Source organism: Pygoscelis adeliae, unplaced genomic scaffold (assembly GCF_000699105.1).
Source record: "Pygoscelis adeliae isolate BGI_AS28 unplaced genomic scaffold, ASM69910v1 Scaffold179, whole genome shotgun sequence".
Classification (NCBI taxonomy): domain Eukaryota; kingdom Metazoa; phylum Chordata; class Aves; order Sphenisciformes; family Spheniscidae; genus Pygoscelis; species Pygoscelis adeliae.
The window spans coordinates 1,016,520-1,035,030 of NW_008825612.1; the positions used below are offsets into that span (position 1 = coordinate 1,016,520).

General features: G+C 41.2%; 1 protein-coding gene across 1 annotated transcript; it reads left to right on the plus strand.

Moving 5' to 3' along the window:
• Positions 1-210: 210 nt before the first annotated feature.
• WDR89 (WD repeat domain 89) lies at positions 211-17,709 on the plus strand. The gene is made up of 2 exons (XM_009332724.1): positions 211-288; positions 16,075-17,709. The coding sequence occupies exon 2, from the start codon at positions 16,106-16,108 to the stop codon at positions 17,273-17,275; it is 1,170 nt and encodes a 389-aa protein (XP_009330999.1). The 5' UTR covers positions 211-288; positions 16,075-16,105; the 3' UTR covers positions 17,276-17,709.
• The last annotated feature ends 802 nt before the right edge of the window (positions 17,710-18,511 follow it).

An 18,511-nucleotide genomic window follows, 5' to 3' on the forward strand; every position in this document is an offset into this window, starting at 1 on the left:
TGCTTCTGTGGGGTTTGTGGTGGGGGAGGATAGGGGTGGCCCGCAGCGGGTGGTTTGGGCTGGGAGAGCAACCGCCCAGAGGTGCCCCTCTGTATCGGGGTTGGACATCTCTTAGTGTATGTAGCGCCCCGTGGGGTAGGGAGGAGAAAGGGGGGCTCCTGGAGTTTCATTCCCTCACCGCTGTCTTTTCTTTTTCCATTAGGCTAAACTGAAGCATCTCTTGCTTCGCTGATAGTGATTCTGTCTGTGTCACTGGTAAAGCGTGAATAAAAACACTCGACCTACACTGTGAGTTTATCCTGTTACTCAGTGAAGCCTGGAAGCTTAGAAAGGCTGTGCTCTCAAAGCACTCTGAACAGGGGGTTCGGAGGGGTTCTGAACAGGGCTGGTGGAGGGTTGACACTGGCCTGGTCAGCCTTTCTGGCTTTGATGCTGTGTCTGGTAGAGACTGGGCTAGGATCGAGCCTGGCATGAGGGCTCGGGTCAGTGTATTGCTAATTTGGGCAGGCACATCTGATTAGAGTTGTGATTGGCCACTTATGGGCTGTCAGGGTTAGGAGCTGTATTGGCAGATAAAATATGTTTATTAAGAAGTTACGCTGGTGAGTACCAGCAGAGCTCACCTAGGTTTGGTGAAGATGGGGATCTTTTTTAGTAATAGCGACAGTCTGAAAAAAAAAAAAAAAATCTGGAAAAGGTCAGAAGAAGAACTAAAAGTTTTGATTCAGTTTTTTTGTTTGGTTGTTTTATTCCCTTGGGGAAAAGTGAAATGAAACTTTTTTATGTTTTTGAAGGAAAAAAAAAAAGAGAAACTACTGCCAAAGCTGTAATACATATATCCTTAAATGATGTTTTATGTAATCAACAGGTATTTCAAAATATGCTATGTTGGAGAATTAACTTTTTCCTACAAGATACGGGGAGTGGAACTGTCAATGCTGTGTTATGTTAAGGACTCATATTTCTTACAATTCTATAATTCCAAATTCATTTTCCCTTGGAATGTATGGTATATTTGGAAGAGTGCAGAAGCAGAAGGTCTTTTCTTAGTATGCTGGTTTTTGGTCTGTAAACAGAGCAAAGTTTTACAGAACAAAGTCTGTAAAAACTTTGTTCTCAGAAGTAATGTATGTTAATGCCTTTTATTTCCTAATATTTTAAATGGGTTTCCTGTTCGAGAGCAATCGTCAGATTTGGTGAAGGGTGTGTGCAGAGCAGCTCCTGTAAGATAATTGTCATTGTCAACAGAGTAACTGAAAAGCTTTCTGTTCATGTGTATCCCAAGGATTGCTTTCTAGGCACAAATTTTACGTAATGCTTGTCTAAAGTTTACAGGTTGGTTTCTGTTTGTTTAGGGTTAAAGGCTAGGGTAGCTATTTGCATTTTCCTCCAAATGTCTTTTTATGGGGGCAAGGAACAGCCCTGTAGGGCAGGTGGGCCTGGGACTCCTCGGCAGCCTCTGCATACATAGGCAGTGACATGGGGCCTGGCTGTTTCTTGTGTGTTCTTAGACTTTCTGGAAAAAATTTTCTTCCTTGTTGCCCCCTAAGAGTTCTGCTGTACGTGGGATGATCAGCAATGTTCAAGTAGCTTTTTAAATGCCTTGAGTACAAGATGTTTTGTTTTGATACACACACACCCCTTTTCTTTTCACTGCATCAGTCTTGAGGACAAGGATCCTTTGCTGGTAAGGATCCTGGTAAGGTCTGGTTGGTACCTCCCTCCTGTGTGGGAGGTCTGGTGTAAAACCAGACTGCTATGGTTATGTGGGCAGGACTTCCCAGCTGGGTTCTGCAGCTTTGACATGCTTTTACTGTACCTGTACAAATAATGTGATTTCAGAGCTTTTCTGAAAACAAAGCGGAAGGAATCAGCACTGCCATGCTGATTGGCCGTGTTGGTGTAAAGTTGCCCATGCAGACTTCTAGGCCTTGGTTTTAATTGGTGGGTGAAAAGACATCTTCTAGTGTGGGTCAGCTTCTTCTGTGTGATGACAAGTCTGTTAGTGGGTTTCACACCAGACATAAAAAAAGTGTTGAGACTTGTGAATCGGAGACTTGGCCAGGCTAGGTTTTGGAGATAACGTTTTGTGACTTGCAAGTAGTTTAGGTGCAAGACTGACAATGGAGGACATAAGAAAAGCAGGAAAAGAGCGTGTTGCCTGTAGCCCTGTGGGGTTAGTAAGTTCAACTTCAACCATGCCTTTGCCCTCTTCAGACTTTAGCCTGACCCGCTGTCCACTTCTCCCTTAGCTCTTCCCCTTCTCATGCTCCTGTACTGCCTCTTTTCCTTTAACAGAAGAGTTACATAAATTCTTGCTGGTGTAGAGCTGTCCTCTCTTATTTCCTCCTGCCACCTCCTTTTCCTTCCCCTTTCTTCCCCTCAAAGCTGACCTCTGACTGTTCCCTCCTTCCTGCTTGCAGCTGTTGAAGCCCCAGGAAAGGACAGCTCTACTGCAGTACTTTGCACCTACAAACCAAGCGGAGCTGGTGCTGGTTCAGATCTGGCAGAAGCATGTTTTGTTAATTTGTGGGGCTGGTGCAGTCAGCATGTAGAGATGGGACATGTTCAGTGCAGTCTGTAAAGAAGCTTAGAGCATTTAATTTAGGGCTGGTTAGTTAAATACATGTGGATGTAACTTGGTGCATGGACGTGACTGACCAGAGAGTGTTGTATTACCTTCTAAAATAAATGGGAGGGGGGAGGATTGTGAAATTGTATATGGAAGATAGTACCTTTGGTAGATAAAGCTTTAAACTGAGAGTGAAGGATGTCTGATGCTGAAATGTTGCCTTCAGATTAAATTTCAGTAGTCTGGATGAATTGTTTCTATGATTTATTTTTGCCTTAGCTGATACTTTGATGCAAGTTTCAACAAAGTATTTCAGGGAGAGCAAAGCAGGAGATAGGAGTGGGTAGCTCACTGGAAGAAGAAAGTAAGCCGATGCATAGCACAAAAAACCATGCTCAAATTGCAGGACAAACTCTTGAGTAATTTCATTAGGCTGTTCTGAAGGTCCCAGCACAGAATGTGTTTTCTGTCCTGTTTCTAGGCCTTACAGGATACTCGAGTGTTTTCAACCATCAAAATATTTTGTAAGTAGCGGCAGGAAGCAAATATTGCGCAGCTGTCCATTTTAACAAGTTCACATTAATACTTTCTTAAAAACTCTTCAGTCTGATACATTTTTATTCTGTTTCATTATGTCAGGTGTTTAAGTCCAGAAGGACTATTGCATTATCTAGTCTGATCTCCTTTGCAAGGTAAACCATCTGTAGTGTTGGTTATACCTTTTACAGACTTTACATAAATTTATTTCCCCTTTTCACATTAATCTGAAGGCACTTCTTGCAGACTGTTAATATTCTCAAATTTTTATTATTTTTTATTACACTATTTGTATTGTTGAAAATGTTTTGAGGTGACCTTAATGTTTAGTTTCAGACTAAAAGTTGCAACAGATAGAGAAATGAAAGTATTTGAAAACCTCTTGCTCTTTGAGACTTGTTGTTTTATATAAGACTTCACTGTGGCCTTAGAAGGGCACTTGCTATTTTTCTTTAATTCCCCAGTTTTCCAGCTAAATGAAAACTTAATGAAAAATCAAAACTAAAGGGTTCTAGAAATCCTTCATTTAATATAGCAACTGAATCTTATCTGAAAAAACAGGTGCATTAAAACACTCATTGTTCTTATGCTGGATTAAACTAACTGATTAAAAAAAATTAGCTTTAAAGTAAAATGATTTTTTGCTGTATTGTCATTCATCTTTCTTGCAATTTCTTTTTTTTTCTTCAGCAAAACCTTTTTGTTGTTGTTTTTTTTAGTTGATTAGCAGCTTTTCACTTGCAGCTCTCTCTGTGCCATGACTACTGTGATCTTTCTTTTTTCCCGTGCCTGTTATTTCAAGGCAAAACCATTGCTCAGCTTCTTGTTAAAAATAAGAAGATATAAAAGTGCTGTACAATTAGTAAGCAGTTAAATTGGTGAAAAGACAACCTAGCATTTAACTAAAATTGGCAAACTGTTTGCTGGATGGAGTTATATGCTGGCAGTACCTGGGACAGGAAGCTTCAGATATTGACCACTTGTCAATAATGTGAGGATCCTTTAATAATAAGCATTTGTGTGTGTTTGTTGCTATGGGAATGACTGAGAGAGCTGGAATTATTCCTGTGTGGAATCAGGAGGGACAAGCAGATGGCTGTGAAAGCAAAAATTCTTGTTTAGAAACATACAGCTCTTTTACTAGCAAACCGGACTTACTCGAGTTTTGTATACAAACCATTTGTGAAGGATTTTTTTGAGGTAAGCGAAGCTGATTTTAGTTTACTCAATATCTGGCAATATATCTAAGGAAGTACATGACCCAGTTTTGAAAGGGGGTAAAACAGATTTAAGGAAAAATGAATTCTAGTGGTTTAATGTCTCGGATAACTATTACCATGTGTGTGTATTGAATGTTCCTGCTTCAGGAATGTTCATAAGAGCCAAACGTGAGTGTAACAGATTGAGAGAGGAAGGGTTTTTTAGTTGTTGGATTTGGTTTGTTCCTCCCCTTCCCCGGGAAAATTTAGTGGTGGGTGTTTCTGGACTTGACACTTGCTGGATTCTTCGAGACCAAGTACAAACTCACAAAAGTCGGTTGTTCCTTGTATGCTTCTGTGTGTGTTGCATGGGAATATGGGAGTCGCGTCTTGTGTTATCATGAAGTCTGAAAGATCAAAAGCTCTGGATTGAATTCACAAAAATGAGACTTTTAAAAAAGAGCGTGTAACTTACTTTTAGTCTCTTTGACAGATCAGAAAGAAAAAGTTGCAGTGTAGTTGAATTTGGGGGTTTTTTCTTCTCCAGTTTTTGGTGCTAGACAGGTCTAAGTGAAGGCTGTGATTTTTGATTAATAGTCTGATTTGAGGAACAGAGGCTTTTAAAAGGAAGAAAAAAATGCTGGTACCTTAATAACGTTCTTTGCAGTGCTTCAGGCTTATTGCCTATGCCTTGCACATTAAAGTTTTTGTTTCCTTGAATGCCACTCCGTTAAGGAGACAATTAGCTTATCATAACCGATTAAGATTAGTGGAGGAATATATAGGTGTAATAAAAAGAGTAAGTGCTCTCTTTTGAATTGCGTGGTCTAAATCTGTGACGCTGCAGCTCCTCGAAGAGCGAGCGAGCTGCTCGTGAGCGGTGGTCATTAGTGACATCAAGTGGGCTGAGTGCGAAATAACAGCTTCTGTCCGTCGGACAGCCTTGTCACTTCCAACTCGCTGCGAGATTGCCCTAGCGCACGCGTTCTCCGCTGCGCTGATGTCATGTTTGTGTTGCCTGGAGAGATGCAGTCACTGCAGGACAAAAAGTCCTCAGTTCTGCGTTGCGGTGACTGATAAACATTCAAACTTGTGAGGGAGGCATTGCGTTTCCCACGCAGCAGCCTTTGCAAGAAGATGTGGCTGTTTGGAGGGGCACGCTCAAGTCCTTAGACTTTTATCCCGACAATTTCAGGGGGATGGGGAGAGGAGGCCACCTGAAGCAGGAAGCTGCGTTCTCTCTGTGCACGTACATACCCTCTTAGGGCGGTCTTAATACTGCTTCTGAAACTATGCAGTCAGCAAATGTTGTGTCTTGCTATTGTCTGTCTGGCAATGTGGTATCTTCCAGAAAGAAATGATGAGCCAGCTTATCTCATAGTTGCTTGTTTTTCAGTCTGCCTTCCTATTTGTGTTCTTTGCTGTGCAAGGGCAGTTGTGGGTGCCAGGATGCTGAGGGTATTAAAGTAGATGAAGACAGTCAAAGTTTTTGTCCCTGCTGTTCTAATTGGAAACTATTTTGAAAGATAAACTTTATAATTTCTGCTCTAAATTTTATTTATGGTCAGTTTATACTCTCAAACTGTTGTGCCAGTATTGTTCTTGAGTAGCTCCCCTCCCTCCTCAGCATTTATTCCTTTGATGTATTTGTAGATAGTAATCGTATCCCCTTTCAGTCTCTGTCTTTGCCAAGCTATACAAGGCAAAGCATCCCAGCTACTTCTTGTAAAATAAACAGTCCGTTCCCTGGATCATCTAACCCGTCGTCCTTTGCACTTGATTATGGTTTAGCTATCCAGAGATTGGCTTCAGTAAAGAGCGCTGCAGGCAACCTGCTATGACCCTGCGAAATATGGATTGACTAAAGCATTGAGAACAAACATGGCTTGAGAGGAGGGTTGTTAAAATGCATAAAGCTCCTGACTTTGCTTTTTATCCTTGTGTTGTTTTGGGGCAACACTGTCTGCCGAAGATGTTGGAAAGGTCTTTGTTCATCTTGGAAAAATAAATTCTCCACTCAGGTCTTGGGGGTTTGTGGGTGCTAACAAAAGCATATAATCTTTTGTTGTGATTTGCCAGCAGGGATTGTCTGTGTTGCTGCATACAGTAGGTCTCTTGATCTTGAGTGGTAGAGTACCAACACCTACCTACTTGCTCTTTTGTCCTTCCCTTTCGCAATTCCATTTCTTATGACTGAGTCCTAAATCACTCTCGTAGTGAAAAAGCAGTTGAACGTGAACTTCCAGTGCAGTATGGTGGAAAATCGCTGTGCACTTGGATATTATAAAAAGGGAAAAAATTATTTTTTTAATCTGTGTATGGCATTGGTGAAGCTAGTACTGGAGTGCTATGTATGGTTCAAGTATAAACACTGTCTAAATGTTCTTGAAAACAAAGAGCTGAAGAGAGTGCCTTGCACGGCTACAATGTGCACATACTTGATGCCTCAGCATCTTTTATGGAGACTGAAAGGTAAACTCTCTTGAGCAGGATAGAGTAAACATAGCTCTAAACCCCTTTATTTCAGCCTCTTCCATCCTACTGTTGTCAGTTAGATGACATCTTTTCCTTTTGTCTGCTACAAAGCATTGAAAATTGAGCTTAGGGCATGATAAGGATTCAGCAGAGCTTCCAGCTGTCAGGCTGTGCATGGAAAGCATGTTTTGGAAATTGATAGTCTGTGAACTGTCATGGGCATGCAAGGATCTCCAGTTTCTCCTGATGCTTTGATACTGGAGCGGGTCTGACAAATTACCTTGGCGTGGTGATGTTCTGAATTAGCTAAATATAAAAAATGGATATTGTAGGATGTGACTGGTGAAGATACCTTAGTGATCTGCGCGTTCCTGGGGAAGCAAATGAGGAAAATGAGGAGAAGTCATTTCCTCCGCTTAGGCTTGACAGATGTTTGTGCTTGTGCAGTACATCTGGAACTGCAGAGAATTGCCTAGACAGTGATGTTAGCGTAGTGTTAAAAATTGCCAAGCACACGAATGTTGTGTTTGGAAAATACTGGTGCCACACCTGCACATGTAGAGGAATATCTTCTTATCGGCTCACCAGCAATGTCCCTAATGAAGATGAGAACCGTAGTAGCTGACTTAAGCTTGGGTTTTTAAGAAAAGAGTTTTGAAAACATAATAGTCTTGTGTTTTGAAGAATGAGCTCTGGTAACAAAGTGTACTTAAGCTAAATTACTGTTGTCAAAGAGCTTCTAAAATATTCTGGTAAATAAAACATTTTATCCCGCTATAGGTGTTTTGGCACCAGTGTGTGGTAGTAGGAGCTATTTTTCCTGCTGTAGCTAAGTTTCTTTATATCCTTTTATTCTGGTTGCAGCTAAATTTAGGCTGAAATTTCCCAGGCTTCCTGTGGTGTAGAAACAAATTCTTTGGAAGAATTTCAGCAAGATTTACTAATATTTGGGAAGAATCTTCTTAGTTATTTCCAGGTTTTTTTATATGAGGATGTTGGTACCAAGAGGCAGTGTCTAAATCAAAGGAAATAAATGGTGTTATTCCAGAGTCACTAAATTATTCATGCAGCTGCATAAGTAATTTTTTCCTTTCACCTTTCTCTGTAGGGTGGATCATTGCGGTTGCCCATTCATGTGGTGGTTTTGTTCAGCTTAAAATGGCCCTGAAAATCATCGCTCTTGGAGTCCTTTCTTGCAATCCCAATCTTGAAGGGACATCGAAGCACTTTTCGATTGTGGAATTTGCGGGTGCGTTGCGGTGTTACTGTGACTTTCGCATTTTATCTTGTAGCAAAGATGTTCAGAACAAGGCTTTTTCTTTTGAAAGGCTGCCGCTGACCGTACTTACTAATGTTTGTTTACACAAACATTAGTGAGTTAGGCAAATACTGTCTCTGTTTCACTGATTAAGAAAGTAAAGAGTGAATGTTGCAGCTTGCAACATTGCTAACTAATTACTTAGTAAGCTGTTCTGCCAGAATCAGGACTGTAAGTGTTCGTAGGCCAGGGTCTTGTTCAAAGCCACTCGGATGAATAGCTTTATTTCTGTCTTCCTTATCTGTGAGATGACCATCTTGGTGCATAGCTCTAGTGCCAAGTCAAACGGCAAGCTGTTTGACCTTTTAACAAAAGAAAATGCTGTTAGTGAGGAGGTGTGCGAGGAATAGTTCAGAGGAAGGTATGGACCTTCTCTTAGCTGCTTGTGATTATATTGAGGAAATGTGAATGGAGAAAAAATACTACGCGGAGGAGAACGTTGTACCCTACACATTTGATTTCCAGCAGTTGCTGGCTGTACATAACTGAGAGACTGATTAGTTCTGTATCTTCTTTCCTATGTTTGACACTACTTTTTGTAACCACAATATGGTGTCTACAGTGGGAGGTGCTCACAAGAGAAAGGAAATGACTTTTCTGTGGTCTGATGAGATAAGCACAAATGCAGAAGGCTGAGACTTGGATTCCCTTCAAGTTCTGCAGCGGGTTGGCTGAATAGCCGTGGTTACGTTACAGGCAGACACCAGGCCACAAAGGTGCCGTGCTCTGAAGCTGTGCGTTATCTAGCATGTGCTGGAGTTGGGAGCATTGATGTTTGCATAGCACTCGGACAGTGAAGTCTTCTGGAGCTGTTGGGTGTACACATCATCCACCCTCCATTCCTCGTGGGGGTGTTAACCAATATCCTGGGTCCCATAGTAGGCGGAGGTGTTTGTTAGAGAAAGGGCGAGTGTCGCAGAACTGGCCGTGACTTCCCTGGTAGATGCTTACCCTTCTTTTAGAAGGTGATCTGGATGCCTCGCCCCATATGTTGTTAGCGTGCTGGGCTGGAGTACAGATTAGGCACTGTCTGTGCCTGGGAGGAGAGGGGAGAAGGGAGGAGCAGTAGACACAAACCTCATATTTGACCCCCATCTCGGAGACTTCCTCCAGTGCAAAAGCCAAGGCCCAGCGCTAGGACAGTTTTCCTGACAGCTCTTGCCCGTTCTCTAGAATCCACCTGAGGATGCAGAGTTTGGTGTTTACTTGTTCAGAGGCCACAAGTGTGCAATTTAGGCATAGATTAGCTTTCACAGAGTGTTTTTAAATACAGCATCCTTTAAAAAAATAAAGGTGAACACATAGAATTTAGAAGCTAAATGTCCCAATTACAGTATCTCTTTCTGTAATTTAACCTTTGCCTGGGAATCTTTCGGATCCGCCTTTATAAAATAGGATTGCTTCTGCTGCAGCTTCCGTTGGCTTGATTTGAGAATAGCCATGAGAGTAAAATAGAGCATCTCTTATCCTCTTATTACTTTGCAACCTCCTTTATTGGATGACCACCTCAACACCTGGGTGCAATAACATCCTCTACCTGGTGAGGTCGCTACTAGGAAACCTCCCCCTCACAAGAAAGTTCTCAGTCGGATCCAGTTGCTCATGTCAGTGTGATTTTGGTGACAGAGAGTTTACTTTGCTGCTCCTCTCTTAGTAGGTCTGTGTCACTGGCATGGAATTGGTTGAAAAGAGAAGACTGAAAAAGGAAAATGCTCAAACATGTTTGAAATAATGTTTGACACAGCTTCTTAGAGTATTTAGAAACTGTTTTCCATGTTTTATGTTAGGGTCTCCTAAATTGTTCTAGAGAAGGTAGTTTAGCTGTCTGAGCATCAGATTGTAAAAATTTTGACTTAAATTTGAAGGCAAAATCAGTCATTTGAGCATTTTTATAGTTTTGTATAGTGTTTTCTGGCTTATTTGAATTTTTAAATTGTACACTGGATTGTACACTGTAGAAAAATCTACACTTAAATTTTTCTTACGATGGCTTGTCATCTGGGTCCTTTGCAGCTCTTTACCATCTCTTTGGTTCATGAATTTATATCAACAGGCTTTCAGTTACTCAAGTTTGAATGTTAATTCATTGCGATTTGGACCTGAAGGCATGCCTAAATTTTCTAGATCTTGCCTGACTCCACCATATTTGCCAGTGTTAGATGCAAAATAAGAATAGGTCTTTCTAGTTGGAATGCAATATCTTACACCAAAAAACTAATTCTTAAAGTTTTCTTTTGATGAAAATATTCAACGTATGTTTTTTATGATTTATGCATTTAAAACTATGCCTAGTCAAATCCAAAAGTTGGTTTTGTGTTCTCTCTCTATGGATATCTGGTATAATATTCAAAAAGAGGTTTTGTTTCTGTGTTGACACGAACACCTGCTTATACCCCCAAAAGATGAGTACACAAAAGTTGTAGTTTCCTTTTTTTAGAATTATTGAACCCCAAAGCACTGAACATCTGTGACTTTTTCCCTTTGTTCTCTCCTAGCTCTGACTCATTTTTTTCCTCTACCAATACTGTTGTTTAAGGCCATTTCCTTGGTTCTCTGTCCCACCTGCAGCTCTTCTCTCCGTTGCTGAACAGGATTGTACCCCCAAGGTCCGTACTGGTGGGAGGGTAGGAGTTGGTTTCATGGAAGGCAGATTGTTTGGTAGACCTAATTTTTTTGCTCTTCCCATAGACTTTGTTGTGGCAGTGTTTTGTCTTTTTCCTCCTTTCTGCTCTCTTGATATAATATTTTTCTCTGTACTGCAAATGCAAAATTACATGGAGTTTTTTTTCTTGCTGTGCTTTACGTTTGGAAACTAGATGTAGCTGATTCGAAAGGGATGAAATAATTCTCTTGGCAGTTTACATCTTGTCTATGCGCTTTAGCGCAGCTTCTCGTGCATCTTATTCCCTTCCTGCTTGATAGACTAAATGCTATTCTCTTTGCCTTAAAATGGCTTTTTGGGAATGCTGGAAAAACACCTTCTCGCTCTGCTTTGGTAAAATAACAAAATCAACTGTAGGAGTGTGTATCCTGCAGAAATTATGCATGCCTGATGGGTGTTTTTTGCTTCCCCTCGGTGCCTAGATCATTTGGCTGATCCATCTTCTCTTGTGAAGTGGTGCCAGTGAGGAGAGGTCTCTAAAGGCATTTTGCATTAGTGAAGTGCAGCGTACTAATGCGTTCTCCTCAGCCAACCTTGCGCTTTGCATTTTTGTTTTAAAATGCAAACCACATGTAATGTTGTATGCATGAATTGCTTTACACTGAGCTTCAGCTTTGTTCTTGAACTTTTAATAATTGTGAAAATAAAGGGAGGGTCTGCTTGTATTGTTTATAGTAGGAAAGAAAAGGGCAAGATTTCATCTACTGCTGTTCAAATCCCTTGCTATTTTTGGTATTTGACCTCTGTAGAGAAGATTGCCAAAACTACAGGTTGTTTTCATTTTTATTACGTGTTTCTACCCTCCTACTTGTAAGTTACTCTTAGGTTACTGCTTAAATCTTTGAGAAAGTTCCATTTCTCCAACATCTTCCACGGTATTTTTCAGAGAGGTAATTTTATGTTTCTATATGTTGTTGAGCTAACATTCCCTTTTGGAAATGAGAACTGTGCAATTTGGCAGCATCTTGTGTACACCACTAAAAGGAGAAGGAAAATAACTTACGAATTGCTGGTTTATTTTTTGAAAAACTTTCTGGATTGAAGAGGATTCATGAGCCTGTTGGCTTGAGTTGAGGATGCAACGTTTAGAATAGTGCACAAAGAGCACAGCAGTATATGCTGAGACAATATTAAATGTTTAGTTTGCGCAGATAGGTGCTTACCTTTCATTTCTCTGTCATTGGAAAGGCCTGCTCTCGGCACCCCTGGCTGTTTGCTTCTACTCTTGCTGTGTGGTTGTTTCCACACTCCGCTAGTGAGAAATACGTAACAAAGGCATCTGAAAATCCTGTCCTGCCTCTTTGGCATCCCTTCCACTTTGTGCCTTCTATTCTAAAAATCAAGCTTATTTCTTTTTTAAAGGAGCCTTGTAGGATGCCCTGGAGGTCAACATATTTTAGGTTATTTCAGAGGACTGTATTTATTCTGAGTTCCCAAGATGTAATGAGTTTTGAGTGTCCTTCAAGAAGCTTATTGTTTCTGGTAGTTGTGATGTCACGGAGATGTGCAGGGGTTGCATATAACCGTGAAGTTAATTCATAGAAAAGATCACGTGAATGTAGTTCCAGAGGACTAGATACAATAACGCAGAAGTCTCGGGGTTAATTTGTCAAAGGTGGCTTTACCTTGTTCAGGGGGTGCAGGTGTGAATGCAGATGAGAGATGCAGCTATTGCATATGAGGAATGGTGATCCCTGAGGGCGGGACTGGATCTGTTTCAAACACAAATGACTAGCCATAGCCAGACACCTTCAGCCAGATACTGGTGTGTGTCATCCAAGTGGTGGTGTTTTCCTGGCACCTTAACATCACCTGGATTTTGTCTGCGTTGAGGCCGTAGATCCAGACCGTGGGCCACTGTGAGTTGGAATAAGTGAAGAACGTGAATTTAATTAACTACCTCACGTTCTGAGCAAAGGAGGTACCTTGGGGAAAGAGGAGGTTTTGGCGAGTGCTGTCTGCGACTTCTTCTGAGCCTGGAACAGTTCAAGAGCAAGCTGGCTGTGCCCTACAAAGTCTTTGTGTCAGACAGTGTATCACATTAGCATGAGAAGTTTTCCTCATTGATCGTTGCAGCTGACTGTTGTGCTATATCCAGACTACGTCAGGTTTTAAAGCTACTGACTCTGCCAAAGGATTCTTTGCGGCAGAAACAAAACAAGATACCTGTGTTGTTGAAGTTAAGGAGCGCTAAACTAAAAGCGCTTCACTTCTGCGGTGCAGAGCACCATGTGCTTTGTAGATGGCTGCAGTCCAATGTCTAGTTATCTTCTATTGTGTTTGGAAGACCATTGTTTCCTATTTGCCTCATAAATTTAACATAGATCCTATTCCTGCCATTTAAACTTTCCCATCAAAATACAACAGTGACTTCCCTTTCTGAAAAGGAAGGGCTAGCAGCTACACCCTGAAGTTTGAGCATGAATTGTTTATATAACCTTCAATCACAATTTCATAATAGTCTGAAGACTTTCTTATTAGGGCAGACATTTCACTTGAGTTTTTAGCGAAAACCTGGCTGCCATCAAATGCAATTTTAAGGCTTCTTAGTTGTTGCAGTGGAAATAGAATTGAAAACTGTACCCTCCAGCTTCCTGATGATATAAATTGCACGTCTATCTGGAAACATGAACAGCATTTTCTGGTATTTCAGAATAGCTGTACCTGTGTCAATCAGGGGTAGATCTTAAGAGCTATCTTGGGCTAATTTTATTTCCCAGAAAATATTATTAAATCTGAATGAACATGCTTTTGCAGACTCTGGCTTTTTACAACGTCTGGGTACTTGTAGAGTTCCCTCGCCCGCCCCAGCAGTAAAAGCTCTGACGTCAGTGTTGTAGAAACTGCTCGTTGAATAATATTCTCTATTAAAGTCAGTAATATTTAAACAACTGCAGCTTGCTTTCCAAATGGATGACATTTGTCAGGAGCATGTCTGTTATATACTTGGCCTTTTGAATATAAAAAGTCTGAATATTTAGAGCTTGAAATTCAAGTCAGTCTGGAAAACTACATTTTTCTTACAAAAAGTTTACAGAGAGAACCCAATTTTTTTTGTAACCGTAGCACTACAGGATAGCTGGTTTATGAAAACTCCTTTCTCCATCTGCAAGCATGTGTTTTTGAAACAGCATTGAAATAGAAGCTTCCATTGTAATTCTTCAGTAAATTGGATTAAGTAAAAGTTGTCCTTATTAATAATTTAAATGTAAGAAATAAAATATTTTAATTTGCACGGAAGTTAATAGTTTTGTGTTTGAGCAGTGTAGCAAGCAGTGTTTGAGAACAGTCCGCTTCGCGTAATAGTGCTAGTGAAAGCTTGTTCCATTTGAGGACATACCCAGAAAAGTAAGTAAGGAGCAAGCTCTGCAGGTAGGGTTGTACGCAGGCTAATGCCAGAAAACACGTTGAACTTCTTCTCTTGAGAGGGGAAAGAAGTTTCCACAGGATGTCTGCGTTTTATGGCAAAAATTACTTGTAGATGTGCTCTGAAAGGTTACTTTGATGTAGAAGATTAACCTGGGGACCTCATTGTCAGGATATTACTGAGGCAAATAGCTTAGTGAGATTATGTGTGACTTGGGAATTAAGCTTTTATGAGTGTGCCTACTTAAGCTGTTTTTTAAGAATTTGCTCATTTGTCACATGGCGTCACAAATATTTGTATGTACTGAATAGGAGGAGGGAAAGCAAAACCCTGAAACTACAAACACCACCAAGAAGAGAGAAAAGCAGAACGCAATTTTGTCATAGCGACTTTTCCTTTGTTGCTTGTCTCATGGACCGTTAAAATAATTACCCTAAAACCAGTAGTACATGAAAACCTGCTCATTCCATCCCTAAAAATCCAGCCTGAAGGATTTGCAGAAAAATTTATGGTAGGACAGCTGGAAAGGCATGAGAATATTTTCTTCCATTCTGGGTCTGCCTGATTTTTACTCCATTTCTGTTTGGATTTTTTCGAAAACGGTCCTTTCATGCATGTGGTAACTAGGATTGGGTGCTGGCCTAGTCCTTAAGGAAGTAAGGAGATTTTTGAGTACTGCTTGACCTGAAATATCAGTACCAGTGAGAAGTCACTGGAGTGTTGACCCCCTAGAACCTGCTGTGATTCCCTCAATGTTCTTTTTTTTTTTAAACACAGAAGAGTAGTCTTAATTGGACCTGTGATTTTAACAGAAGTCACTCGTGTGGGTGGTTATGCTTACTTAACACACCCCACCCACACCTTTCTCGTGAAAATGGTTGTAGTTTGTGAACTCACTAAAACCATGTATTGTTCATGATGTATTTTTTCCGACTCTAAATTGGTGAAAGCCTTTACTGCAATTACAGAATTGAATTTTCCTTTGTGTTATAGAAAGGAGAGCTTTTTCTTTTTTTTATTTTATTTTAGGGCACACCATTTTTTAGAAGTGAATCTATGTATGAGAGGATTGAGAGAGTATTGTGTAATTTTGGCTTTGCTTGGTAACATTTGAATTTGTGTACATCACTGAAATAGTCTGGGTTTCTGGGAGGGTTCAGTAGAGTCTGAGAAGAATTGCCTCTGAAGGGAGGATTTTTATCAGTTGCACTAAGAGCCGGCGTTACGTGGTTTTACGGGAGGCTCAAAACGCATTTAGGTTCTTAGGAGAACTGATGAAAAAGGCAAAGGTGCTTAATGCCAGTGAACTCCACTGATGCCATGTAGCCTGTTTAGGTGGCGCATGGTATGCTGGCAGGTGTTTGTGCGTCATTGGGCACCTAAATACTTGTAGAATTTATCTCATCTGGCCACTTCAGGCTGTAGTTCTGTGTAATTCTGGGCTTGTTCTCTGCCTACCCTTTGCGCATCCCTCAGCAGAAAAGTTCACCTAAGAAGCCTCCTGCAGTTGTACTGATGCAGCTGTTTGTGGGCTGTGCCTCCTAGCAACTCTTTAGAACAAAAATTATTCCTCCTCAGGTAGTGGTGATGACTTCATCTTCTTTCCACTTGTGGAGAACATCACTTTACTATTTACTTTATAAAAATAATAAAGCAAATGTAGCTAAGTGACTTTCACAGGATTCACAGACAGCCTGTTTAATCTTTTAAGGGGATTATATGATGTAGTGCTTACAGTCACAAGAGACTGAACTCCTTAACTCGGGTGCCCTTTCCGGTTCTCTGTTTCTGTAGGTGAAGTTGGAGCGGGTGGGACATCAGGATAGTTGAATTTTGACTTCACGCATCATTTCAGTGCAAGATGCTTTTTCATACATATTTTTAAAGCTAGTATTATTTAAGAACGTTGTAACTAAAACTCACCTTGGATCTTATTTATTACAGGTTTCTGACAACGTTAGGAACAGCATTTGAGATGACTGCAGTGGAGAAGATAGAGGAGCAGCTTGCCAGTCTGCGCATAGCAAAACGTTCTATGCTAAGCGAGGAGCCTGCTTACTTACTGGATATAGACGTTTCCAAACCTGCTCAATCTGAAAGCAGTCGCTTTGTGGCAGTTTCGTGTTCCAATAAGTCAATTAGGGTATATAACAGGGAAACATTAAACTTCCTGCGGGAGTACAGTACCCGTCCTGGGATACTTAATGGAGTCAGATTTGCACACGCGTGTGAGAGCGTCGTGTTTTCAGCATGCAGTGATGGTACAGTAAAGTGTTGGGATATTCGTTTAGCAACTCAGAAAGCTGTGCAGATATTTAGTGGCTATCCTTCCAACGTTCTCATCAGTTTTGATATCAACTGCAGTGATCTCATTGTATGCGCTGGAACGGAAAAAGTTGAAACGGACACGTTTCTGGTGTTTTGGGATGCAAGAGGCGTTACGGACTGTGCCAGCGCAACTAAAGAACCCTTGGGAGTCTATTCTGAAAGTCACAATGACGATATCACTAAAATTTGTTTTCATCCCATCGAAACCAATTTGGTAGTTTCTGGGTCAACCGATGGGTTGGTTAACGTGTTCGACATTAACAGGGATAACGAAGACGATGCTTTGATAGCAACTTGCAATTCAGACTCATCAGTAAGCTTTATTGGCTGGTCTGGGAAAGATTATAAACGGGTCTACTGCATGACACACGATGAGGGATTTTGTTGGTGGGACATTGCTCGGTTAGATACCGAAGAACCAATAACGCTGTTGCACGTGCTGGATGTCAGAGACGCAGTCTGCATTGAAAACGACAGCTTACATTACCTGGTAGGTGGCTCGTACCACGAAAAGGCGGACAAACTCTTTCTTCTTGGGGGAACGTCCACAGGAAACATTCACCTAGTCAGCTGCGGCACCGATGGACTGAGCCTGGTGGGTACCCTTCGCGGAGGACACTCTGCCACTGTGCGCTCCTTCTGCTGGAACCTGACAGATGAGTCTCTGCTGACGGGTGGAGAGGATGCTCAGCTGTTGCTATGGAAACCCGGAGCTGTGGAAAGGTCCCTCTCAAAGAAAGCCTCTATGAAGATTGCTTCTTCCGTGCAGAAGAGAGTAAGGGTTCACAACAGCTCCCTGAAAAGCAGGAAAAAGTAAAATTCCAGAAGTGGGAGTCTCTACTGTGCGGCGTTTTCCTGTGTGTTTAATCTCTCGGGCAGTACTTGGCTGTGCGTTATTTGGAGGTATTCTGTGGGAAGAGCTACGACGCTCGAATTCTACCTGGGAATGTATTTCGGTCATCCAATGAATGCCTTTTTGGGTTTTTTAAGTTGCTAATATCAACCAGCAAAGAGTAAATGTTTGCTCTTGAACAACAGATCTTAAATCATATTATATAAAAACATTTCTATGGTTGTTTAATGTCTCAGCCAACATTTTTAATGTGTAATATAGGCCTGTGGCTTGCGTAATTTGTTACCTTCCCACTGAAATTCCCTAGCATGTTTTAAAAGCTTTTGTATTTCATGCTGCATTTTGCTTTCTTTATAGAGAACTTAATGAAATTGCTCAATATATTAAAAGATTTTATGTCACATCTTAATGCCTGAGGGAATTACTTCTTGATGAAACAGACAATAAGTACTGTTTTGCACTGTCCTATCACTGGTTTATAACAAGCTCATAAAGAAGCAGTTGATAGAGCCCTATTTTTCATAGCAAGGATAGGAATGTATTCAAGCAAGCAGGGACACATGATGCCAAGCAGCTCGTTTTTAAGTGTATGAGAACTGTTAAACTGGCATTATTTAGGCCGTATTTCCTGCACGAAAATACCCAAGAATCTTGCAAGCAGCTTCGTTCTCTCCGGGTAAGTGCGTCTCAGGGGGGTGCACCTGGAAGCCTGGGGAGGTCTTCAGTGGCTTAAAGAAATTGATAGCTGTAATTACACCAGTGGTGCTTAAAATCCCCAATCCCGCATTTGAAATAAGCTAGTATCACATGCTAAGTGGGAATGTTACAAACCGAAAACGAACGCCGCCTTCTGCGGCGGTAGTTATGGGGTAACAGACTGGTATGAGGAGTCTTTAACAAAACCTTTTAGAGGTTAGCGTTGTGTCCTTCAAGAAATGTTTCTCTCCGCAGGGAGGTTTTATGCTTAGACCTCTCTCTAGGACAGCTTTGTTTTAGTATTCCATCAAATACCTATTAAGTGGTGCAAAAATTGCCCTGTACTCCTGAAACGGTTGAGTCTTTATGCTTATTCTCCGCTGGCGGACTACAATCTGTGCATCTGGCTCTGCGCACACAATTACCTTCAGCCTTCTGAGGACCATTGCAGTCAAATGGCGGTTGGTAATTACGCCGTAGTCAACATATGTGGGCTACAACTGA